Source organism: Vanessa tameamea, chromosome 30, assembly GCF_037043105.1.
Source record: "Vanessa tameamea isolate UH-Manoa-2023 chromosome 30, ilVanTame1 primary haplotype, whole genome shotgun sequence".
Classification (NCBI taxonomy): domain Eukaryota; kingdom Metazoa; phylum Arthropoda; class Insecta; order Lepidoptera; family Nymphalidae; genus Vanessa; species Vanessa tameamea.
Window position 1 is genome coordinate 38069 of NC_087338.1, and position 27375 is coordinate 65443.

Sequence of the window (27375 nt, forward strand, 5' to 3'; positions counted from 1 at the left end):
AAAAACAAATATAAAATAATAAAAAAACAAAACTTACCTCAAAACATTCCATAAGCACTTAAAACACACACACACATGCAAGAAAAAACAAAACACGATATACATATATAAATAAATATATATATATATTTTTAAAGGTATTCTTAAAAATTTAAATCCACGCGAGCCAAGATGTAACAATACCTGATTCATTTCTTATAACAATACATTACACACAAATCATAATATGCCTTAAATATTTCGATCTACGAGGCACTTCTTGTAACGTATTATAAAAATCAGTGATGTAGCTACACGGACAAAGGGTCCGACGGCACTGCATTGAGAAAAAATCAGGACTCTGTCAAAAATATCTTAAAATACTGTTTAAATAAGTCTATGCATGACATTTTGTAAAAAAGTAAAACTGTTCCTTTGAGCGCCAGTGCGCGGTGACAGAGACCGAATAATCAACAAGATGAGCTTTTTATCTTCCGCGAGTATCATCACTTTTAGAACAGCTATTAATATATATCTAGCTTATAAATTGGCTTTTGTTGTTTTTTTTTTAAAAGTAAATATGTATTAATTACCATCATAAATAAAAATTATTAAAATTAAGTCCTTAAATATACAAAAATATTTGTTTGTATTAATATTATGCCCCAGGGCCCCCTTACCTTAGGAGCCCTGATGCCCTTGCTCTGCGATAGTTACGCTACTGATAAAAATATATATTGCTAATCAAAGACTTGAACTTAAACATATATTGCTAATCAAGCTTCTAACTCAAGAATTTGACTATTTCACTGTGAGCAACATGTGACAGAAGTCAACCGATGCAAGTGGTCAAGTGCAAATATTGCGTCTAATAAAAAGTGCTGTCAACAAAGTGCGGCGCATTCAATTCTGTCTGACGAATAAATTGATCACAAGTATCATTATAATTGTTTTATTTTTTCCTAGTATTATCGTATGAGATTTACAAGGCACAAAACATCAAAAACAAATATAATTTTCTTTAAAAAATTAAAAGAGACTAAAGAGACGGCACTTTTGTCGCAGTAACAAAACGGGAAACAGAAACGTACTGCCGGTAAATTGTATACGCTTTTGTTGTTTTACTATAATGTTTCTCGCGCTTCATCAGATTTTTAGGGTTCCGTACCCAGAGGGTAAAACGGAACCCTATTACAAAGAGTCTGCTGTCTGTATCTCATGGACCGTGATAGTTAGACAAATGAATTTTTCCCAGATAATGTATTTCTGTTACCGCTCTAACCAAAATTACTAAAAAAAAAGAATAAAATATACATTAAAGGGGCTTCCATTCAACAGACATTATGTTTTTCTCGCTTTTGCTCGATATTGATAACGGCAACAGGTAGACGCTTGAAATGTAACTTTAAATTCTGTGAATTTCAAAATAAATAATTAAAATAAAAGATTATCTGAATATTACGTTACAACGTTATAAAATGCAGTAACCAAACCACTTCAGTCGCACCCAAAATACGTTACGACCGGCTTTACGTTGGATTTCCTAAACCCGAGCTGATAATGAGAATTTACTGACGAAACAACACGAAAGCTTAACAGACCCAACCTGAGCCTCAAAAGTCCAATCACAGGCAGCTAAAATTATACTAAAAACTAGCTTCATAGTAAAAATCTACTTAATAACAATATATATTCAATTTGTGAATATCTGTGTAATTCTTAACTCTAACCAAACAAAAACCCGCCACCGACCCAGCAAACAAACTCACCTTTCCCCAAGAACCCGGTCCCCCCCGTCAAAAACACACACTGGTCCTTATAAAACCTCTGGATATCTGTTTTGCTCGCTTTACCCTTCGTGAGTCTCTGCTTTTCGGCTTCCCGCGCGTCGACCTGGTCCTCTTGCGCGTAGTAATCGTCGAGCTGGTTCGCGGAGACGAACTCGTGCTCCTCCGAGGAGTCGAGCATGGGAGCGGTGGGATTCATAGCTTGGTTTTCAACTTCCGCTATGCGAACCGAATTTTCTAAGTCCTGGAAATATTCAACATTTACCTTTAAATAAATTTTAAGCTCCAGATAAATGAATATTCATTAATAAGGCATACTTCACTGTACACGACTACATCGTGCTAATATTATAAATGTGGAGGTTTGTATGTTTGTTACAAACAAATACTATTTATTACAAAAAAACGGTCGAATGGATTTAATAGGAATAGAGATCTTCAGATATCATTACGTCATAAAATATCTGGACCTAAATATATCATAATCTGAGAAGAACCGACAAAAGAAGATCAGCGGTTTTTGTTCGGTCGTAATTGTTGCAAATGTAGTAATGTAGTAGTATAGATAAAAAGCGAACGTTTCATTCCTCCAAACGAATTTCGACGCGCTGTCCGAAGGTGAAATTCAGCAGCAGGAATTATATATTATTAATTAAAACAATTCCTCAGAACGTTCTCTGTAAAAAATACTGTATAAGATACAGAGTGATCCAACATCTCTAAGCGAAGCCAAAGGATCAAGCAAGTCGGAAAGGGCTTGATCGTCGATAATTCGGTTGAGACTAAGAACTCAATAATACTAACTAAACACATAAGCATGTAGGTGTTTGTTAAGTTCGTACTATTTGCCAAATACATTCCATAAAAGTTTATTTAGAACAGTAAACCATTCAGGTAACTTTCAATGTCGAGCCATATTTGACATCAAATTTAAATTTAAATTACAAGCCAAGGTCGCTCTCCGCCGCGGGTTCAGGTAACTCCGTAATAAATCCGTTAATTAATTATGTATACAATTATTATTGAGTTCCTTTTGGCCTTTTTTTAATGGTTTTAGTTTGGCGGACGAGCAACTGAGCCACCTGATCGTACGTGGTCACCGCTGCCCATAGACAATGGCGCTGTAAGAAATATTAACCATTCCCTACATCGCCCATGCGCCACCAACCTTGGGAACTAAGATGTTATGTCATTTATGCAACAAAAAAAATAAACATATGTAAACACTTCTACGAGTGTCGAATTTTCCGTCTAGGTTTATGAGAGTGCACCCGGGTTTGCACACACATTTATGTACGAAACAAATATTTCTGGCACAGTTGGCTTTGTTGCTTCAGAAGGACGTCATTATATTATTTATACTTTATAAACTTAATTGCACACAAACATAATTATATTATTACATATTATAAATAAAACTACCTTAAGACACACAGGAGTTGCGATACCTAGATACCCGAGATTATTTGTAATACATTACTAAGCTATTCCCCGAGCTCAAAAGTTCATCATCAAACTTTTCCCAAATTTCATAACGATCTGTCAACCGACATAGAATTGAAAATACTGCCTTAACTTCTAATGGCATTATATTTAAAATCTCCAATCGAAAATTGTCTGTAAGAATCTACGTCTGGAAATTTGAACTGTTAGTCCTACATCCTGAACTCTTTCCTAATAGTAATGCATCCGGTTTTCTTAATAGATAGCGCACCTGTGTTTGCGGATACGTTCTGGGTTTTTGGCTGGTCTCCCTTGAGACCATCGTGACCGAAAGCGTCGAGGACATCATAGAATGCGTTTTAAACAAGAATAGGAACGTCGATGACCTCAAACGAGTGCGATCTGTCAACAGTATGTATCACACTGTACTAGCCTACTATTGTTGTAATTTTGTTGCGTTGCTTATTTTGTTAATATACCGATAATGTTTCTCATATAAATAAAACCGTCGTTCAAAGGAAATTAATTATTCATTTATATAATTTAAAACCTTTTTTTGATTAATATATTAATGAAAAACATTATCATATCTATTTAAGTCAAAATTAATTTTAAAAATAGTTTAATAGAGCTATCACGTCACAATTATATAAACGAAATACGACTAACAACCACATCACGAGATCTCCGAAACCAGTCCGATTGTTGACTTGGAATTTAGCATAGCTACTCCGACGAAGATTCTGGAACAAGAAACTCGAGCCTCACCGCAGAAAACAAGCGTGAATTGTCAGAATTTTATATGTGACATTGACTAAGTAGTCCATTTCCTAGAGGACGCGATTTTATTTGTGGGACATGTAGGGGGGGTCAATACAACCTTAACCCCTAGCTTGTGGGGTTGGCGCCCTTGTCCCTAATTTTTTTTAGAAAATATGTTTCTAGAAAACAAGAGATTATAAAAGTAAGGTAAACAAGATGTTTTGGCTGAGTTATCACGAGCATTGATGAACCTGGTCGACTTTGGAGCGCTGTAACAGCGTTTGAAATTGACCAAAATAAAAAAAATTATAAAGCAAAATGTTTAGAAAGACATGCTCTATAAATTCGTTCTAATGTAATTTTGTCCTAAATTAAAAAGAAAAAAAGTTATTAAGCAAAAAAGAAAATTTTTGAGCAAATTTTCTCACTTTTTTGCTTATAACTTTTTCAATTTTAATTTTATGGTAAAAAGTCATATAAACATAATTGTATCCACAACGATTTGCTACAAATTATGTTTTTACAAATTTTCCGTAAAATTAATAGTTTCGGAGATATAGTTAGAAATATGTTTCCACCCCTTTTTTCAAGATGGCGGGCGGGGGACAAGGGCGCTAACCCCACAAACTTGAGGTTAAGGTTGTATTGACCCCCCCCTACATGCCCCATAAATAAAATTGCGTCCTCTAGAAAATGTTCAGTCAATGTAACATTTCAATGGACTAAAGTAATAATTACCTGTTAGTTATTACACGTGTAAAATGGCGTAAGTCGATTGTCAACATTTCCCGAGTGAGATCCGAAGTGGTTTGTTACAGAATTACACTGCCGAGTTTAACGTACCTACTAAAAATGTGCCTCATTTAATGATAACGTACAATTGAGGAGAAAAATATATTTATTGCAATGAAAAAAACGGCAATGACCTTGTAGGTGCGAATATCCTAATCATAATTCGGATCTCGAATCATATTCAACTAAATTTCAACTTTGTGGTTAAAACATCTACATTTTTATAAATTAATGATCTCGAGTTATACGCGGCGGAGGTAAACACTTTTAATACCTGTTGTTGGCTTTATTATTATTTTTTATAAAACATTTTATATTCATTATTAATATATTCATTAAGTATATTATAAAAAAAGGTAAGTTTTTGTAGGATGTGTTCCGTTTTGCTATGTTATGTGTGTAGTGTATGAACAAAATACTGGGCTTAGGCCTCCCCTTAGAGGAGAAGGACTGGATCTTATTCCACCACGCTGCTCCAGTGCGGATTGGTGGATACACATGGGGCAGAATTTCGTTGAAATTAGACACATGCAGGTTTCCTTACGATGTGTTCCTTCACCGCCGCACAAAGCGCACAAATTTAGCATACGAATATTCAGTGGTGCTTGCCTGAGTGTTAACGCGCAATCATCGGTTAAGATGCCACCCTGAGATGTGTTCTTACCACTGGGGCATCTCGGCTCGGCCATGGTTTAATAAATATTGTGTAAATCATTAATTTATACAACGACTAGGAACGACGGGTAACCTAAAGTACAAATTTATTTCTAAAACTTAATTCAGTGTTATGTAACATTGAAATGTCGTGTCATTTTAAATACTAATCCGATTTACTTTTACTTCCGATATTCTGATAACTTGGCCTACATTGGATCACCACGAATACGAACTCCGAGCTCGACGTATATAAGTTTATGTAATTAGGACATACGTGTAAATTGTCCTGCAGCTCCTTGCTCAACTTCCTGACGTTCTCCAGCTCCTTCAGCTGCTTGTCCGAGGGCTTCCCGTAGACATCCAGGTCGATGTTTTCACCTCTGCGCTGCCCTTCAACCCATTTGGAGATCTTGTCTCTGGTTAGGTCGGTTCGCGCCAGCGGCGACTCGTCTAAGGAATAGTTCATCTTTCTGTAACAAAAGCGTTGTTTGTCTAAATTGATATATCCCATATTAACTTAAATTCAAAATATTCTTTATTCGTGTAGGCACTTTTGAATCGTCATTTTATAGAATTGTATTAAACGTAAAGCGACTACCGGTTCGGATTGTAGATTCTACCAAAGAGAAACGACAAGTAACTTAGTATTAACAATCTTGCAGACGAAACTTTTACACACATTCCATCTCTTTATTTATATGACTGAAAAGCAAGGCTTTCTTTTGAATATATTTAAATCCAACATTTCGAAAGCTTCCCACGGGACAGAAGTCTCAAAAGAGAAGGTTTAGCTACAAGCTAAGTTATAATTATTGAGCTGTTTAAGTAATATTATACGTACAATTACTAAGATACAACATGTTATAAAACAAAGTCGATTCGCCGTTGTCTGATTGTCTATGCGACCGCGATAATCTCAAAAACTACCAAGCGGATTTACATGCGGTTTTCACTAACGGATGAAAGGTTTTGCTGTATAATTCATTAGCTTTTTCTGTAAACTGGCTGATATAATTGCTGATGATGATGACGATAATTGTTAAAAATTGACAGGTGGAGATGAGACGGACAGGTTTTTTGTTACATAAAAAAGTGCAACATTAATTGAATTTACAAAAATGTTACATGAAATCCGCCACTCCAATTATTTTGTACGTTCGGCTTGGAGAGGTCATTTACCCAGGGTTGGTTACCAGGGTTGGTTGGCAAGTAAAAAGTATTCCAAAAGTTCACACACGATTGCATGGAATTCTATCAAACGTCTTCATATTTTTAAACATAACGTTTAAATTAATTAATTTAACTTTACAGGAAACACTTATATTTCGTTTTTTGATTGATTCGGAAATTAGAAAAAATATATAATATAATAAAATATTCTGTAGAGATATTATAAAGATTATTAGAATCATTATAAATATTCTGTGTCAATGCGCACCAAATATAAAACACTGAGTTTTTTATTATTCTTTAAGTAAATATAATTAATTTAACGATAGAAGTACCTGCATATATATATTTTAAAAAATAAAATTGTACTTATATAAAGTTGTTACGAATATAACTTGCATTACATTTTGCATTTGTGCGGACAAAACACAAATGCATTACTTTTTATTTCTTTACGATAACACGTGATGACTAGTCATGAAGTCAAAGGCAGATCTCCAACTCTATCAGGATAAGTCATTTGTTTATTCTTTGCTTAATTAATTACAACTAGCGACCCGCCCCGGCTTCGCACGGGTGCAATGCTGATACTAAATATACTACAGAATCTCTTACAACGTTTACAGTTTTTCAATCATTAGACTAGTTTTTTTAATATTTCATATTTTAGATACGTGCAAAAATTTATTTTGTAAATTGTATTTTAAATCAAGCGAAGCATGTTTGTATGTCTGTAGGTATATCTTTTAATCTAGTACTTTTAAACCTACCTAGGTTTACTTGTTGGCAGAACCTTGTGCTAGCCCGTCTGGGTACATACCTCATCGAATATTTTATCGCGTGTTCCGGTTGGAAGGGTGTAAGAACCAGTGTAACTACAGGCACAAGGGACGTCTTAGTTCCCAAGGTGGGTGGCGCATTGGTGATGTGAGGGAAAAGTTTCTTAAACTACCAACATCTATAGGTAGGCGTGACCGATAAATGTTCAGATCCATCCTATTCTATCTATTATTATATTTAAAAAAAAAAAGGAAAATGATATACATTTGATTTTTTTTTTCCATGTAAATATATATTTTTAATCAATTATTAATTTGTTCTTTTCTTACAATCGAGTGTGGGGTACTTTTCACTTATTTTCAACTATTCTTGTATTTTGTTGTTAAGTTTTATTTAAAGCCTTATCGCATGCGGGGTTTACGTATAATTAGCTTATCTTTTTTTTTCAGTATTTTGTAAGTTTAAACCCGTCATAGATATATACAAATGTTACAAGTTCTTGGTGAATCAAAAAAAGGAAATATGTATGTCTGTCGAATTGTTGGCACCGCGATTGCCCCGCGTGCATTTCAAATGTTGTGCAAAATTTTACAATTTTTCTTTCCTTATTTTAGTAAATGATGAAGATTACTTGTCACCGGACGAGTTGAGTCGAGTCTACCGGAAATAACAAGTGGATCGCGAAATAAAAATTGAAATAATCTGTCACCGGTCGGACCGGTACGGCCCGATTTGTTTGAGGTCAGTGTTGTGGCGTTGGAACACGAAGGTTACGGGTGCGACCTTTTATTGCTATATCTATTAACAAACTCGACTAAACTCGCTTAGTGGTCGTAAATTTATTAGTGTTATATCTAAAATGTTAAAAGCTACCAAATAAAAAACAAGAAATACATCCGTATACAAGCAGACGAGGAAAAGTTTAAAACGTGTAAAGTGTTTCGTATTTGTCTGAAAATATAGACTATGAATTTTAACTTGCCTGTTAATAAACTCAAATCTTTTGTTAAATAAAATAGCTTTAGTACACACAACAATATTATATTAATGATAAATGAGCATAATTTCGTATTCATTATCATATAAACTTATTTTTATATAATTTAGTATTTAATTTAGTTTGAGATAAAGTGTTACTTTTGATTTATTCAATGGTTTTCATTATAAATCTAATATTGTTATGACGATTCAAAAGTACGTATGAGATTCTATTTGATGGAAGAGTGGGTTTAGGTCGTGTCGGTAGCCCCTGCCCCCAGCCAATGCTGAGAGGAGTAGGGATTGAAATCCATTGTCAATTAAATTATTGAAGAACTTGATGGCAGAGATGGGAGATGAGAGGCGGTAGAGATAGATACATTTAGCCATAATAGCAATAGTTTTAAGAAAATGTTAACCTCTGTGCTTAATTAGTGTCGAATTGAATATTTGTTCTTATTTCATGGTTTATTTCTTTTGAATTTGTAGTAATTTTTGTTCTTTCATTTTAAAGTTCATATTTTTATTTTTATTGTTAAGATATATTAATGTAGGAGTGTAGAGTTTAGTTTTTGTTATTTCATGTATGTATAATGTAAACGCCTGTAGTGGCGTGTCACACTGTACAAGAATTTGTTTCCTACTTTTACTTAATAATATTTTGTGAATATGCCGAAGGTTTTTCGATAATCTATAAATAAATAAATAAATAAATAGAGCTTTGTTGAAACACGTCTGAGGTACCACCCACTCATCATATATTCTACCGCCAAACAGCAATTAGTATTGTTGTGTTCCGGTTTGAAGAGTGAGTCAGGGTAACTACAGGCACGAAGGAAATAATAACTTAGCCCCTAAGGTTAGGGTCGTATTGGAGATCTAAGGAATGAGTAACACTTCTAACGGCGGCAATGTCTATGGCCTGTGGTGAGCACTTGCCATCAAATATCGTAATTATGTATTAAATAGCGGTGAGATAGGAAAAAATGATTTAAGGAAGTTATAAAATGATAAAAACAACTTTAATCCGGTCCTGATACATGTTATAAATAAAATTATATTAAAATAGAGATCATTTGAATAATACTTTTTGCTGTGTAGCCATAACATCGCGTAGGTATTTTTGTAACTCTTTTAAGCTAACTTTGTATATTAATAATTGTGTTACCGCGTGTTATGACGTATTTTGTGATTAGTTATTTATTGGTAATATTTTACCTGTTATAAAACGATATCGTTGTGTATATGAAGTGACCTTTGCTGTGGTGTGCGTGTTTGGACTTAGAGGCCAAAAATATTTGCCGCTAAGCGTCTAATTTACATTACAGATTTTTATAATTATATTTCAATATTTAATCTTTAACATACCAGTTTATAATAATTTTTAGTATTTGTATAACAGTATGTATATAAGATTTTTTTCAATAAATACATGATCTGTGGAACTATTAATTTGTCTGCAAACCAATATTCTAATTTACGTAGTTCTTTGGAGCAAGACCGATCCTCGTGGCACCAAAATGAACCAGCCCCACTAACACCATTGCAGGCAATAAGGCGAGGTGATATCTTGCCACCGATCCACGCAGTCGTGATTTGTACCGTAACTATTTTATTTTTCTTATTTTTATATTTTTTAAGTACAAATAAAGTTACTTTTAAGTAACTTGACACAGGAGACTGGTTATCTTGATATTTTCAATCGCGGACAATAATTTGCGACATCATTTTGAAGTTTACAGGTATTCTATTATTCAATACTGACTACATTACAAACATATTGAAAGAGCCTTCATTATATGGTTGATCTCGAAAGAGATCGCAGACATTTTTAACATTGCCGTTTCATAGATTCAAGTCAACTGTAAAAAATACATTGGTAAAGAAGGCATACTATTCGATACAAGATTATACAGATGATAAAAAAGCTTGGAGTTAATGCTTGTCGACTTCCAGGCAGGAGACATAACATACATATATAATTGTATTTAACTAACATGACTGTATTTTTAGATATTGAAAAAGAGTAACTACTGAGTTTCTTGCCGGTTCTTCTCGGTAGAATCTACATTCCGAACCGGTGGTAGCTTTACTTAAAATAGTTTGTTAAATGACGATTCAAAAGTGCATGTAAAAGCCTACTTGAATAAAGTATATTTTGATTTGATTTGAATGCTTAATGAACCCTAATCCATACACGCCCGGAAGTTTTTAATTAATAATTTCATGCATGTCGCTTAGTATGGACCTTACAATATGTCTGTAAGTAAATTCAAAGTTGGTAGTTTAGTGAAGTGAAAACGATAAAAAGCGTTAAGCGAATTACAACGGTTTTGAGTACAATAATTTTTCGACAGACTAGTCATACTTTATTTAAAGAAATAAAAAACTTTAAAGTATCGAAGTTTCGGCTTATTTTATAAATGTTCTTTAAAGTTAAAAATATCTACAAACTTCTCATAAAGTAATCATACCTTCCAACTTAAGAGGGATTCTTAAACATACTTAAAGCATGTAACTTAATGCTTACAAAGTAATTCGGAAATCTATAGATCGATCTCAAAACAAGCTATAATGATAAAAATGGTTTTATTTCTTTTGTTTCAAAACATCTTGTATATATTCATTAAATATTTTGTCGTGTGTTGTCATATCTTTATTATTTTTATGCTTAAAGCCTGACGTTCGACATTTGAGCTTGCTTTGTTTAATTCTATGTCCAATATTGAAATATTTTAAAGTCCTTACGCTTAAGAGCATTCTTCTCAAAAGGGAGGGCCAAAGGGGGAGTCTAAACAGTGGGAAGTTAACAAACTCTTACTTTCAATATTTCAGCAAAAACTGTGCGAATCTTATTTTTGTAATGTTCATGTTTGTAACTTCAAAAATGACTGACATCCATACAAATTTCAAACCCTATTTCACCCCCTTAGAGGTAGAACTTACAAAATTCCTTCCTTAGTGGGTGTCAATAAAACGATCCTACTCACCAAATTTCATGGCCCTAACTTTAATAGTTTACGCTCAACGTTGATCAATCAGGCAGTCAGGACATGTTATTTTATAAGTATATAATATACATTTATCAGCGCGCAGTCTTCGTTTAAGATTCCCAGCTTCTAACTAATGAGTCATCTCTGCTCTTCCTCACTATTTCCCATTAAATATAATAATGTAGCAATACAATGACTATTGTACGCGACGCCATAAAAGCCTCGTCGCCTTACATTGACTGCCATTGTTTGTTTACATGTCTTTTTTATGTTCTTGTTAAAAGTCCAAACTAGATACATGTTCCGCAGAGCTATTCCCAAAGAACAAACTCACCACAGACAACGATCGTGGAATTTCGGAGTAATATACGACATCTAATACTTGTTGACTTCCCGGCAGAATATGTTATATACATATATAATTGTATATAACGAACATGACTGTATTTAAATGTTGAAGAGTAACTACTGAATTTCTTGACGACTTTTCTCGGTAGAATCTATATTCCGAGCCGATGGTAGCTTTACTTTAAATAGTTTGTTAAATTACGATTCAAGAGTGCTTCTAAAAGCCTACTTGTATAAAATATATTTTGATTTTGATCTATACTAATATCATAAATGCGAATGTAACTCTGTCTGTCTGTTGCTCTTTCACGGCCAAACCACTGAACCGGATTTGACGAAATTTGGGATGAAGCAAGCTTGAACCCCAGGGAGCAAATAAGGCTACATTTTTATGCTAACATCTGACCACGAACCCCTATAACGCGAGCGAAGCCGCAGACGAGATCTAGTTATAAATAGTTATTAAATTTAAAGGATACATCAAAATAGAGTATCATCATAAGCAAACATTACACATGTGAGTTACGAAGTGAGCACTCACAGAACAGCGAGGACTTTGCTGATAAAATCATGCAGACGTGAAGCGCGTAACTTGCAGCGGTGAACACTGGTCGTATGCTCTGACATTGACATAGATTGTCGTCAGGGGTCACCATCAGGGGTCAGAATTATTATCCTTATAATTACATATAAAACACTAAAACTTGAACCGACTGCGCACAACGATTCATAAAGTATAATTATGTTTTTTTTTTTAATAAAATTCTTATAAAAACTATACTAAGACTTATTTTGAGGACATTGTTCTTATAATATTGGTAGGTGGACTCGGACCACCTCACAGTAAGTAGCCACCATCAAACGATATATTTTATTTATTTAATTCATACTTTACATCGGCGATAGACACTCAGCGCGACATCTTTTTTTGTCAGAATGTATTTTTAAACCAATTTGTAAACCAACAGGAACCCTTATTTCAGCTGCTGAACATTTAGAAGCTGTTATCTTCTAAATGTTCAATATTCATATGTTACAAGTCTACCTTATACCTTTTTGTAATCGTGTTACTAAGACTCCCCTACTATATTATGGACAGTTTTGTGTATTTTTTAAAATGAATGCTTTTTCACGTCAGTAACGTAACATGGGCAACGCTGTATGCAATTTGTTACTAGTAATAGTATTCACTTTTATTTTATACGTAGATGGACTTACAAATGGACCGTCTGTTAGTAAGTGGTCACCACTTCACATAGACATCGGTACTGTAAGATACATTAATCATTCCTCATGCGACACAAACCTTGGGTACTAAAATGTTATGTCCCATGTGCCTTTAGATACACTGGCACACTCACCCTTCAAACTGGAACAGAAAAATACCTACTAAATATTGCTGATTGGTGGTACAACACAGGCGAGCACGAAGCCCTACCCCCAAGTAAAAATACTGCCTTTTTTATCGCATTTGACAAGTCGCAAGTATCGTGTACCGAATCACTGACACAATACGACGACACAAGCAGCGCGTTATATATTCTTAATGTTTTAAAATCATTTGTTTTGTATGCATCGCAGTGTGCGGTCAGCTTGTAGTAACGGCCGTCATTATAGTCATCGCTGTCATAACAATAACTAGTACAGAGACACTTAGACACACATAACAGTATCGATATAAACTCTATTTCAATCGCAGAACACAAACCTTGGATTTAAGTATTCCATGCGATTTGCTATATGCATTAAAAAATGTTCGTGATTAATATGATATCCTTTTTTATAATAGAAGTCCTCTTTAATTTTACGTCCATAGTTCAATGTCGACGTTGTTTGTTTGTCTGTGCTGTTCTCGTGGTCGGAACAGGTTAAAAATATGTGTTTTAGCATCCAGGCGAGAGACGATACTAACTACAATTCTTTAGGTTGGTAAAGAATGTTAGAAGCTTCTATTATTTTATATATTATATTAATAATTGGCAGTGACTTTCCCCGGGTGGTCTTTGCCATATATAATTTTATTAAAAAAAAAAACAGTTTTAGTCATTACTTATTTTCCACTATGTATTTACGCAGTTACAACTGCTTTCCATAAACATACACAAATTAAGTTTTTATGTCGCCCTCGCGAAATGTTACGTGAATAAATTAATTTATTTAACGTATTGTAGGAATAATAAACGAGGTCCAAAGTCAAGTTCATATGAATTCTGTTGGAAGAGTTCAACAGAAAATAACAATTTACATACATAATGTTTTTTTTTATAGCATAGGTTAGTGGTCGAGCATATGGGCTACCTGATGGTAAGTGGTCACCACCGCCCATAGACAATGGCGCTGTAAGAAATATTAACCATTCCCTACATCGCCAATGCGCCACCAACATTGGGCACTAAGCTGTTATGTCCCGTGTGCCTGTAGTTACACTGGCTCACTCACCCTTCAAACTGGAACACAACAATACTGAGTACTGTTGTTTGGCGGTAGAATGTCAGATGAGTGGGTGGTACCTACCCAGACGGGCTTGCACAAAGTAAACATAAAATACGAAATGTTAAATTAACTTCAGAATAATATTTTAAGTTAAATATCTCAATCTCAATGTATTATATATAAATAAAACAAAAAATATCTTTATCAAAAATAAATTTAAAAACAAACAACATCCTATAATGTATTTATTAAAACAAAGTGTTTTTTTTATTACTTCATTTGAATTAAACTAATTAAGTAATGTTCATTTAAATATATTACTGGTACATTGAATTTTTCTTTTTTTAAGTATATTTTGGTTTTTACTTCTCGGTGCGCTGTGGTATTAACATTAAACGAGGTATTAGTACGCCACAAATTTCTAGAACATTATTTTACATTTAAACTAGCGACCCGCCCCGGCTGCGCTCGGGTGCAATGATGATACTAAATATACAACAGTATGTCTTTATATACAACGTTCACAGTTTTTCAGTCAGACAATACAAACCGCTATGTCCCTGCGTTTTAAATCTGTAATATATTCGAAAATATTAATTTAAATTTCATGCTGTAAACAGCCATATTGATCTATATTAAATGCACAATGTATTTAACGTACTTAATTGGATAAGGAATAATGCTGTATTGTTAAAAATCACTTCGAAAACAAGACATAGTTTCTCGTAAAAAGTTGGTTATTGTTATTGTAGGTTATCCCTAAGAGATAGACATATACCATCGCGGATTTTTTGTAGACCTTTTTAAGGTGTCTTGTAGCTTCAGCCAGCGTTTGCAATGTAAGCCTCTGAAATTATCAATGTTTCTCTACCGCATTGTGCACGTGCTATACATATAAACCTTCCTCTCGAATCACTATCTATCTATAAAAAAACCAAAGACAGACAGCGGTAAGCGACTTTGTGTTTTTGTAATGACAACGCGCGAAAACACATATCGAGGAGCACCTGTCATTATTTATATTTCTTTAAATCATTTGTTAAAAAAAACCAAGCCGGTAGTGTTTTATTTATATTTTTTTGCGTTTACGCTTCTGCCTCGAGTGGTAAAATCAATGTCAGCTGTTGAACCTGGAATAAAAAGCATAAACACACAGCTTCGAGCATCACAACATTCGTGAAACTACTTTGTATATATAACTGTTTTCTTTACCTATGGGGGTACATATATACTTGCATATTGAATAAAAGAGGGAGAAAAATCTACGGATTTAAAAATTATATCATTAGTAAGATTATATATATTTACGGACGATTCCGCGTTGATGGGCCATAGCCACATACCAATACGTCCAGTATTGTTCAAGTAAGTAACGCACAGAATAAAAAATACATTATTTAAATATATAGAAGACATAATATAGAATGGGCTCAGACAAGCTGGATGTGTGTTGGATTTCGACCAACGGCCGAACACGATTTATTATAAAAAGTTTGGTTTATGTTGCAACTTCACTTACTTACTACTTATACTCAACACTCAATTCCTCTTTCTTCAATTTTTTCCTCTTTTTTTCAAATTCCTCTTTTTTCAATTCCTTACTCAATACTCAATACTCATACTTAATACTCAATTCATATCAACCGACTCAGTCGGTTGATATGAATTGAGTATTAGAATAAAAATAATCAATGTACAAAAGATTAGTAAATCTGTAAATGATTAGGTCCCCTAATCGATACGTACTCGCTTCTTATTTTTTTTTTTTATTACAACACTAATTACTTTTTAGTTGACATCACACCTTGGGAATTAAATGATCGCCTCCAGGTTGTTTCAAATAGCTAAAATATAATTATTATTGTACATGCAAAATGGAAAAAAAAAAAATGTCCCGCTGAGTTTCTTTCGCCGGTCCTTCTCAAGTCCGAGTTGTTAAATTCCGAACCGGTGGTAGATTTTTGACTATCAATAAGCAAGTGTAAACACTTCTATATTGAATAAAGATTTTTGACTTTGACTTTGACTTCATCTTAACTAAAATTCCTTAACAAGTGGATTAGTAGTTTTTGCGTGAAACGAAAAAAAAAAACAAATCAACAAAACCTTGTTATAGTAAGTATGACTAGCGTGATTATTGTATGATAAATTATTTTGTATTTTTAAATGTAGATACTATAAAATAATTCAATTCATAAAAAATATCGGAATGCTTATTAGAGATTTGATAATTACTGTGTTGAATGTCAAATAACATAAGTTTAGATATATTGATATTTTGCTATACACAACTGGACAGATACAAAAAACATTTTCTTTAATCTATGGAGCGCTAAATCTTAATATTACTTTGTATTAAATCGTGGCGAGCAAAGATAATTTTAATGATATTATTAGCTTTTTACTGCCCTGATATTTTGTTAACATAAATTTAGATGTTAAACCGTTTCCTGAAAAGTTGAAAGGAACCGTTTAAATCCGTGTAAGAAAATAATTTGGAAAATTCATAGAAAAAAAGATCGCGTTACACTGTAAGCAGCATTGTGAGGTTAACAATATTTTGCCAGTTTACAATCTCGCGAGATAGATTATAATACAGCAGTGTTTACAATTTTACGGTGGCATATATAATTATTATTACTACATTTTAATAAACTTTGGGCACAGTCTACGATGGTGTAATTTTATATTGGTATTTTAACTAACTTGTTCTGATAAAGACAATAAAAGAGAAAAAACGTAGTATATTTATTGAATGCCTAATGGATAAACACCTTGTTGCGTAATACATTTTAAAAAAAAATCTCGCGATCTCCTGTCACATTGGCTTGGGTTTACTTTTTGGCGCCAAGTTTGGGTGCTTCAAACATACTGTTTCTGAGTCATAGAATGTCGTTTTAGTTGGTTTTTAGTATTAATCACTATTAATTTAAACTAATTATTATTATTTGTAATAATAAAGTTATTTGTTTATTACTTCTAAGTCATTTTAACTTCTGGTCAGTAAGAATATATTATTCAAAATGTTGTACAATGATGTACTTAGAAAACGAACGACATGGACCAATAACCAGAAGTGGTCTATAATTGAAATCGATTGTTCTAACGACCGGAAAGTCCGTGAGAATTTGAAAGATTACTAACTAAAGTCGCACTTCTTGATAAATGTAATTATAATTAATTACGTAATTATTTGTAATACTTCAAGGGCTGAGTACAATAACTAGCAATACTTTACAAACGTCACTGAGTTTCATGATTTTTTTTTATATTTAATGGTTAAGGATAACGTCGTGAAGTAATCTGCACAAATGCATGAGTAGATGTGATAAGATGGTCTACTTAATAAGACAGGAGGCATTTGCCGAGCAATGAGCCAACTAACGTCATATTGGTAGTGGATATAATAGATCAGATAGTCCTATTGTACAGTCAGGGTAAGAAAACCTTCGTCAGTTTTCAAATTCATTCCTTTATCAAGTCGTAAACTCTTAGTACATTTTGAAACTAAAGCATTAAACAGAAAACTGCACATAAAATTAAACGAACATAGTATGATAACTTGGTTCAAAATAGTGTACATTGCGACGCAATATGTCATACTCAGTCGGTAAAGCAGATTATGGCACATACTGAGCACACGAAAATAGACCTTAAGGTGACGAACCTTTTCTTACCCCGACTGTACATTGCACAAACGTTGCTAAAGATTCTGAAATTCAACTCAGCATAATCCTGCGTGACGTTCAGTCCTTAGCCACAGCTAACAGTCAACATTAAAAGTAATTATTAGCTTTATTCAAATAGATTTTATATGTTTACAAAGTCAAAGTCAAAAATCTTTATTCAATATCTGCTTTACACTTATTTATTGATTGTCAGGAAAAAACATTCGCCGGTCGCAGCCGAGATTACCATTAATTATTATATGAACCTCAGGACGCCACAAATGAAGATTAAAAAGTGCAAGAGTCTTGAATAAAGTATATTTTGATGAATTGAATTTCTTGGTGGTTTTTCTACTAAAATTTCAAGGTTATTTAATAATATAATCTAAGCAAAAACCTTCATAAAAACCTTTAATACGATTTGTTGATAATACTGTAATTATAATGTTTTGAATTTTTATAGATTATCTAAGTCTAAGCAAAAAAGATCACGCGCGGGTTCCGGCGCGGCGTCGCCGAGGCCGTTTGCGAGCGTTTGCATTTTTGTATTTAAACCTTTTTATATCATCATGTAAATTACTATAAATAATAAATATAATTATAAATAATACATGAGAAGTGAAGATAAACTATGAACGCCTAATTTCAATTTATAAATCCGTAAATTAATTCATATAATTCATTTTTATAAAATAAAAAAAATACATAGATATTTTTCACTTTGCCAATTAATTAATTCAAAGATAATGTTAATAAATAAAATATTAATTCCATATGATGAATATAGATGATAAAATTCGTAGAGTTCGTAAGCAGAACTCGTTTATTTAATGGAAAAGAGTAACTACTGAGTATCTCGCCGGTACTTCTGATTAGAACCTATATTCCAAAGCGCTGTGAGCTTGAAATCTAATATAAACTAATAAAAGTATTCAATAGAGTATATTTCGTTTTAAGTTTAATGGAAACGTGAACACATGGGTTCTACCTATATAAAGATGATCTCCTTGAGAATGAAGATATCCTGGAGAAGCTGCAGTTCGTAGCGATGCATTTTTATATTTAATTATTAATAATTTAATTAGGTTTAATAATTAAAAGCTAGCGTTAAAGGTAAGTTACAACGATTAACGGTTCACCGACAACGTACAAAGAAACGTGAATAAGTCCTTGTATTAGTTTTGAACTATATGTGTAATGTAACAGATTTGTAATTATCGTCAAATCTTTTTCCTTCACGGTCAATAAATCATTCTGTACGAGAAAAGTCACTCATAGCGAGGTCCCGGGATAATCAAGAAAAATATCGTCACCCCAAGTCAACCCCTGGGTCTCGGAAGATAGTAAGGACTTTATTGGGGTGAAGTATCCATTAATACCATCAGCACAGAGCCTCAACAACCCATATGCCGCAGGGAACACCATCCGTCTTTTCTAGCTTACAAATTGTTATACAAACTTGCGCGTGATAATCAAAAGCACTTCTAAGTCGTCATATTATAAAGAAAATGTTAATTGAAAACCGGTTCAGAATGTAGATTCTACCGAGAAGAACCGGAATGACAAACTGTTACCGTTAAGATTTGGGGGAGGATACATTATTAATACCTTATCAGTAGCATATAACACCATTACTGTTCCGGTGTGGAGTATTATGTTCATTCAAATATTTTAGTACATTGTTTATTAATAAGTTACATTAGTTCAGTTCAGTAAACTAAAGTTAATTAAAAAAATTAAAGACCGTGTCAAAATAACATTTATAAATAAGGCATTTTACTCAATACAAGATTATATCAAAGATAAAAATGCGTGGGCTTAGTGTTTATTGACTTCTAGGCGGGATATATAACAAAATAATTGTTGTTTTACATACTCGGTAATTAAAATGGTTGGAAAGAGTAACTACTGAGTTTCTTGCCGGTTCTTTATGTAGAATCTACTTTCCGAACCGGTAGTAGCTTTAAATTTAATTCAAAGGTGTAACATGACGATTCAAAAATGCTTTACGAGCCTACTTGAATAAAGAATAGTTTGATTTTATTTGAAATAAACCTTTATATCCTCATGGAAGACCATAATATGTCAAATAGTCAATTTATTAAAAAATCATTACTTTATAAATTACAGAATAGTTCGTTAACCTCTGTGTAGGCAAAATAATTGCCACGAACTATATTACAAAAATAATTGTTTATGACCACGTTACAATGTTATAATTTATTAAATGGTTAAATATATAATAATCGATATATTTATGCCATTATATTGCAATTATTTTAAATTATATACAAATATTTACTTAAATTAACAAAAATAAATATTTGGTACAACATAGCGTTTAACAGCGCTCATTGCCAAAACAACTTCAAACAAAAAATTACCACAAATCCAATTTGACAAATGTTATTACAATAATAATTTATAAAATTTAATTAAAACTCATCTATATTTACATACTTTAACAAAAATATAATTTAAAAAAATAAAGATTTTTTTAATACTAAAAGTATTTAATACAATAAGACTCACTTGTTTTATATTTTCTTGAACACGTTTTCAAATGTACTGCACCATACAGTACTCGAACGCGTCCGACACAACGCCTCGTATTTCTAATACTGACGTGTCGAACACATACACAAACGGTGATCGCTTTAAATACATATTAATAGTTCGGGGTTGCGTTTACGAGTTTAATATTTATAAAATAAATTACGACGACATTTAATAAATACGAAAAGCTATAATACTCATATTCATTATTCGTCTACGTGTATTCTAACGCCGAACAGCAACACTTTGGACAACATCACATACATTACTCTGATCCCAATGTAAGTAGCTAAAGCACTTGTGTTATGGAAAATGAGAAGTAACGACGGTACCACAAACTAGAATACCAAATCGAGAACCATCGTCTTTTTAAGTCTTTAAAGATGAGAGCTTTCAGTGACTCGACAATTAATTCGCATCAACTCTCGTGAATTTAAAAGTTTCGTATGTACCTATTTGGGATTTAAGAAACTGTCTGTCTGAGAAATACGCGAGATATTTTGCCACATTTTTATCTATTTCAAGAAAGCAGACGGACAAATGATTCACTAAAATGCAAGTAAACAATGGGAATCCTTATTAATTCTCACTTAGTGCCATAACCCATAACCGCGGCATGTGTCGCGAACTGCCGCGTGTTGACAACGAAAAAACGCTCGCAATAACCGCGCGGATCAGCAGCGTGCGACGTCGATGTCGCGTCAGAGAATTATATATCCTATCCGTATGTACTAAACCATAGCAGAAACAATATGTTAGTCGATAGATACAATACAATCACGAGAAATACAAGACACGAATTAAAAATAAAAATTTTATTCAATAATGACGCAGAACATCTGCTTATTAAGTGTCAAAAATCTACCACCGATTTGGAAATAAACGTCAAAAGTCCTGAGAGGAACCGGCGAAAGAAACTTACAGCATTTGTTTTTCTGAATGCTCTCAACAAAAATGAAAATAAATAAATGATATTTTAATTGATTTTTTTTTATGAAATATGGAGGTGGACGAACACATGCCCCACCTCTGTCGGTAAGTGGTCACCACGGCCCATAGCCATTGGCACAATAAGAAATATTAACCATTCCTTACAACACCAATGCGCCACCAACACACTGGCTTACTAGACGAGTTTATGCCTCTTCCCCGTTTTAATTAACCTCGCATTATAGGGAAAGATCTTTAATGTGTCGTTCATGGAATATTGGATACCGATTTACAGTAATTCTCGTATTTTGGTAGATCCAAGCTATTGACTTCATTTTAAGTTCATAATTAATATTCGAATCGCTTCAGCTTATATAGAGGAGACTGGTCTCCTGTTAAAGAAGAGGCCTCGAGAAAAATATGTTTGGTCCAGTAGTGGACTATTAATATCTTTTTGGAATTTCGAAACCTATGGCTTTATGGTTTTTATATTTATTATTATTTTTTTTATGGTTTTGTTTTGATATAATTTCATTGTAAACTGCAAGTTACTTATCTACATTCGGCGCCAAAATTATGAAACATTATTTAAATTAAATCTTTAATGTCAAATAGTATATGTCGGCGATTCGCCAGAATTCTCCCCGGGATTCATGTTGCAGAAAAACACTTTTTGCATTAATAAATTTAATGGTCTGAATGGTTCTACAATTGTCCGAGGAATGCTCGCCTGAACTTACTTTTCTACTACATTAACTATGACATCCTTTTTTTATATCAAAAACAAGACCATATTTATTTTGTTACAAACATAATAACTATTAATGGCTTATAATAATAAAAATATATATATATATTAAATTATTTTTGATCTTAATTAAAAATTGAAATATATTGTAATTAGCTTAATTATTTATCACTATCTATATTAAAAATATACCGGACAAATCAAATTTACACATTTCTTGACCAAAAGAACCTCATTATTTATATTATTTATTTTTCAAAATTATTAAAACAAATTTTATGACAAAAATAGATCATATTTATATTTCTAAATTATTTAAACAGTATTAGTTAATAATTGCCATAACCAAAACTTCTATTAAATCTTAATTTATTGAATTCCTTACTTATTATAATAAATCTGTCCGGAAATCATTGGATTAACGCCTTCAACAAATGTTAATGACTTGCTTGATACATTCTACATTCCAAAATAAGAAATATAACTTAGATTATATCTAAGATTGATTCTAAAATATGAATTACAATTTATTATTCTACATTTTACTTACTTTATTGCTAAGAGTAGATAATAATATTTCCTGTATTATTAAGTCCCAAATTAGTTGATAGATGTCGCTTTACAGATTATAAGTTTTATTCGATTTGTTACATATATTAACAAGAGATGGCAGCACGGCGAACGCCCATTAAAATAAAGTTAGTTAACTAATTCATTAATTCAGAACATAATATATCGCGCCTCGAAACACTTGAAGATCGGTTTTTTAATCACATAGTACTCGGCCAATGCTTTAATAAAAGATTTTAGTCTAAGGAAGACGCCAAAAACATCAATTTAAAAAAATATAATTTCTTTATTTGTCAACTTTGTAGTCATTTAAATGTAAAATATTTTAAAAGTACACAAATTTTATTGCTTTGTATAACTTTACCATCTCTCGTCAAACATAACAAATACCTAAACCAAACAACCAGACCTACTTTCGAATCACATACATACTTTTCACCGAGGACAAGGGGCCTCGCAAAGACCTACCGCCCGGAGCCTCGCAATGGGTAAGGCCGCCGCTGAATGAGACCATAACCGATTTTTTATGTGCAGCTATCGTCCCATAATCACTGGGACAAAATATGCTGACGCTATTAATATATAAGATTACTTCGATTGTTTGATAACAATGATATACATACATCGTCAATGGACAGAAAGAAAAGCTATATCACAAAAAAATACTGTGTACTTTTTGGGAAATGAGGTTTAAACTAAAAAACTTTAACCCGTACTTTTACGCTTCTTTAAATCTATGATAAATAATAAAATAAAAAAGACTTTTCTCGCATAAATTACAGTTAATCATGGTTTAAATTAAAATTATAATAATGAGATAGTAATGTGCATTAATAATGTAGTTGTGTTAATTGGATTGATAAATTATATAATATCAAATTTAAAATTATAAGATTAAAATGTTCCAATAATTTATCATACAGGCATGCAAGAACCCCTCTTATATGAGGGTGAAGGCCTCCTCCAGACTTTTCCATTTTTCTCGATCTTTGGCTATGGTCTTCCAATTTTTACCAGCTATTTTAATTATATCGTTGTCCCAACGAGTTATTGGTCTTCCTCTTTTTCTGATACCATAAGGTCAGTCTAGAAGTCCTACGGTGATCGCTCATCCTAGCTACATGGCCTGCCCAGCGCCACTTTAGCTTCTGAGAGAAACTAAGTGCATCTGTAACTTTAGTCTTTTCCCGTATGATATTGTGTGGATTTTTTCTTTAAATCTACTCGAATAAAAATATTTTGATTTGATTTATTTTATTTCTGTTTGATGTTTTGAATGAATAAATAAATATTTGAATATAATAAGAGGACCTATCAACGGTGAACTACACGAACAAAAACTGCAAAGCTACAATAAAAACGCTCAGAATTTACTTAAAATTCAACTTTGAACAACGAAACAACTTTTAATTTTATTGCCGAACCAAAAAAAATACGATAAAATACTAGATGATTATACCACAGACTATTATTACAATCGCATTCGACCGGTTTCATAAAAGCAATACCTGATCTACGATCGTTCCAATCTTGAAGGCGTGTAGTTTTGTGCGCTATATAGGCAACCGGATTGGCGCTGTAAGAAATATTAACCATTCCCTAAATCTACAACTAACTATATTGTGATACCATTCCTTTTAACAACGATCAGCTTTATAGCTTGACTTCAGATCCTGAGGCCCTGGTGCCAAAAATACCTAATAAAAAAAATGCCATAAACCATAGTCGGGAATTTATTCGCTCGAACTGCGCCAGAGCTGATTTCCTTACGAAATTTTCCTTTATAACAGATAATGAGAATAATATTAATCACCGGTTTCGAACGCGCACCTTCGTTTAAGGCTCACACATTCAATCCATTGGGCCATCTCTCTTTCTCAGTATTTCCCATTAAATATAATAATGTAGCAATACAATGACTATTGTACGCGACGCCATAAAAGACTCGTCGCCTTACATTTACTGCCATTGTTTGTTTACCTATATATCTTTTTTATGTTCTTGTTAAGATTAAGTTGAAATCGCTGATTTACGGTCTGCAGTGCTATTTTGTAGACTCTTCTCAAATCCGTCTGGGTAGATACCACCCGCTCATTGCATATTCTCCCATCGAACAGCAACACATTATATATTAGTATGTTATGTGAGCCAGTGGAACTACAGACACAACTCACAAGAATAATAACATATTAGTTCCCAAGGTTGGTGACTCACTGGGTACGTATAGCTCATTTCAATGGAAGTAAGAAAAAAGATAAACAAACCTTAGGTAACGTATTTCCTATGATTTGCTAATCTCAGCTATATCGTGCACTACTAAGAGTTATATACAGGGTTATTAGTAATTCGACGTATTCCCTATAGGAGGTGATGGGGGTGACTATTTGCGATAATTTTAACCCCCAATACGAATTTTCATCAGCGTCCTTTGTGGACATTTTATTTCGGTTGTTTTTTATCATAAGTTCCTAGTTGTTATACATTTTTGGAAAGCTAAAAAAAGGGTAATGTTTTTAAAATAATCTGCAGGACAAGTTTAATAACGATTTTTTTTATTTTTAAGGCATTTTTTTGGAAAAAACGCATTTTCAAAAAGGCATTATCGTTCTCCGTCTCGCATTTTTAAATTTATTTATTCATTTCATAATCAACAACCAACATATTCATAAATCAGAAGAAAAATTTCCATTTTACATGATACTTTTTTTAAAATAAATTTTTAAGTTGCATTTTTGACTTATTTTGAAAAAATCAAAAAACGTGATAACCCAAAAATGGTTCACTTTTGCATTATGCATATGGGGGTTTCTTATCCCCTATCACCTCCTAACGAGAATACGTCGAATTACCAATAACCCTGTATAATAATTAACATGTCTTTATTTATAATACAACGCTATTACACTTAACTACTTATTTCCACTTTAATTTTACTTCCAAAATTTCGGTGACAGTTTCATCGACATTCAAAAAGCCAAATGCCATTTTTATGCAAATCCATATTGAATATCATAGATTAATCAACCAATGACATCGTGTCAATTTGCTGTAAAATATTGTTTATTTGCCTTTTTTCCTCTTATAGTTGGAATAGAGTATAAAAATGATCAGTTTTTTTATAGCGCCAATGTCCGTAACAATTAGCGACCATTTACCAGGTGTCCAATTCGCCAGATAGCTCACCTAATTTCAATATTTCAACAATTTCTTGCTGTAGATCGTCTACATTTCCTATCATTCTACAGATCGCAGATACTTACAGATACGTACAGCTTCAAGGTGATCCCAATTCTATTTATTGCATTGCTAAAGGACATTGACAAGTATTTAATTTTAGTTTATTTAATTGAATATACTGAACATAATAATAAGTTTTATATATTTCAAAATAAATTTGATAAAATAAATAATAACAGATATTTTCTATGCGACATAACTTTCCTCACACACACACACACTTAAAATTTCCAGACTCCGGGCTGTAACTGAGAATTTTGCGATAAAAAAATCAAATAACATTTTGTCGACCTGGCCTGGGGTTTGAACCCAGTTCTGGGCTCGGAATTTGACCTTATATCTAGCCACTCGACCATTGGCAGACTAGTGGCAGTTAACGTCACGATAACAATATTATTCAGACACGAAATGATTGGTGTATCAGTTTTAGTGCACAAGAGGTTTGACCCTACATCGTTAAGAGTCAATACCATTAAATACATTCAACACACATACAAAGAATATCTTTACATAGAGTTGGTCAATAATGAGGATAATAAATACGTCATCTTTTTATTTCAAATGAATACCAGTAACAATTTATTGGACTGTAATAATATTTTGTAATTTAATAAACGAACAAGATATTTAATGTCGTACGAGTGAGTATTTAAGTATGATTTTCATGAAGTATTCATGCATTTAGAAAGTAAAGGAAAGTTTTTGGCAGTTTTCGCCTTCGTCTAAGCCCTGCCAAAATGTTCGTAACAATTAAAAAATAGTGTCTGTGTTTACGCACACCTGCCTGCCCTATAATACATCCCTTGCAGTTGGAACGAAAACAGGTGGCAATTGTTTTAATAATAACAAAAACGAGAGAAATCGAATAGAATAATTGTATGTAAGTTGTATTCTAACGTTAGCTATAGTTGTAATACATCGAAGGTAATTACGCTTGTTTTAAAGTCAACGCACATTTTTAAATAAATACATAGTTAACATTATACATCGGTTTAAATTATATCACGGCCATTGTTTATATACACGCGGTCAAGGGTCACAGCTACGGTCTTGAATATTGATTTCAATGAATTAATTCATATTGTATAATTTCATGTTTTCTTTCCTCATGCCGGAAATATTAATACTGTTAAATTACATTAGAAGGCAGAGGGCACATTTCTATTCAGGCTCGTCTTAGTCCAAAGAGCGATGAACCAGAGCGCTGCGCATTCGGCATCGTGGATCACGGTCACGTTGGACATTGAGATCTTCTTTGGGGTGGGAAAGGAGACAGCCATAACACTGCTTGAGACGAGATACAATGCCATAAATAATAGAAATACAATGCCGTAAATAGAACCATTTCATAGTGGCTTTACCAGCAGGCTGAGGATTGAGCCTAGGTGACCGATTTGACTAGTGGCTAATTTTATTTTTATGGCGTATGTGGCAAATGCGGAGTAGGCTCACCTGATGGAATGTGTCTACCACCACAAATATATGTACATCTGTAACACCTTACCTTTAAGGAATGTGTATGGGTTTAGATAACAATATCATTT

At 32.9% G+C, this 27375-nt stretch overlaps 1 protein-coding gene across 1 annotated transcript in view; it reads right to left on the minus strand.

Moving 5' to 3' along the window:
• The window catches only part of LOC113391647 (fatty acyl-CoA reductase wat-like), a 35587-nt gene extending 15136 nt beyond the window's left edge, over window positions 1-20451 (minus strand). Inside the window, exons 1-3 of the mRNA XM_026627680.2 lie at window positions 20323-20451; window positions 5695-5890; window positions 1749-2010 (exon numbers count right to left, since the gene is read on the minus strand). Of these exons, the coding sequence (XP_026483465.2) occupies window positions 1749-2010; window positions 5695-5886 (454 nt within the window). The 5' untranslated portion in view covers window positions 5887-5890; window positions 20323-20451. The remainder of the gene's footprint in view (window positions 1-1748; window positions 2011-5694; window positions 5891-20322) is intronic.
• Window positions 20452-27375: the final 6924 nt, after the last annotated feature.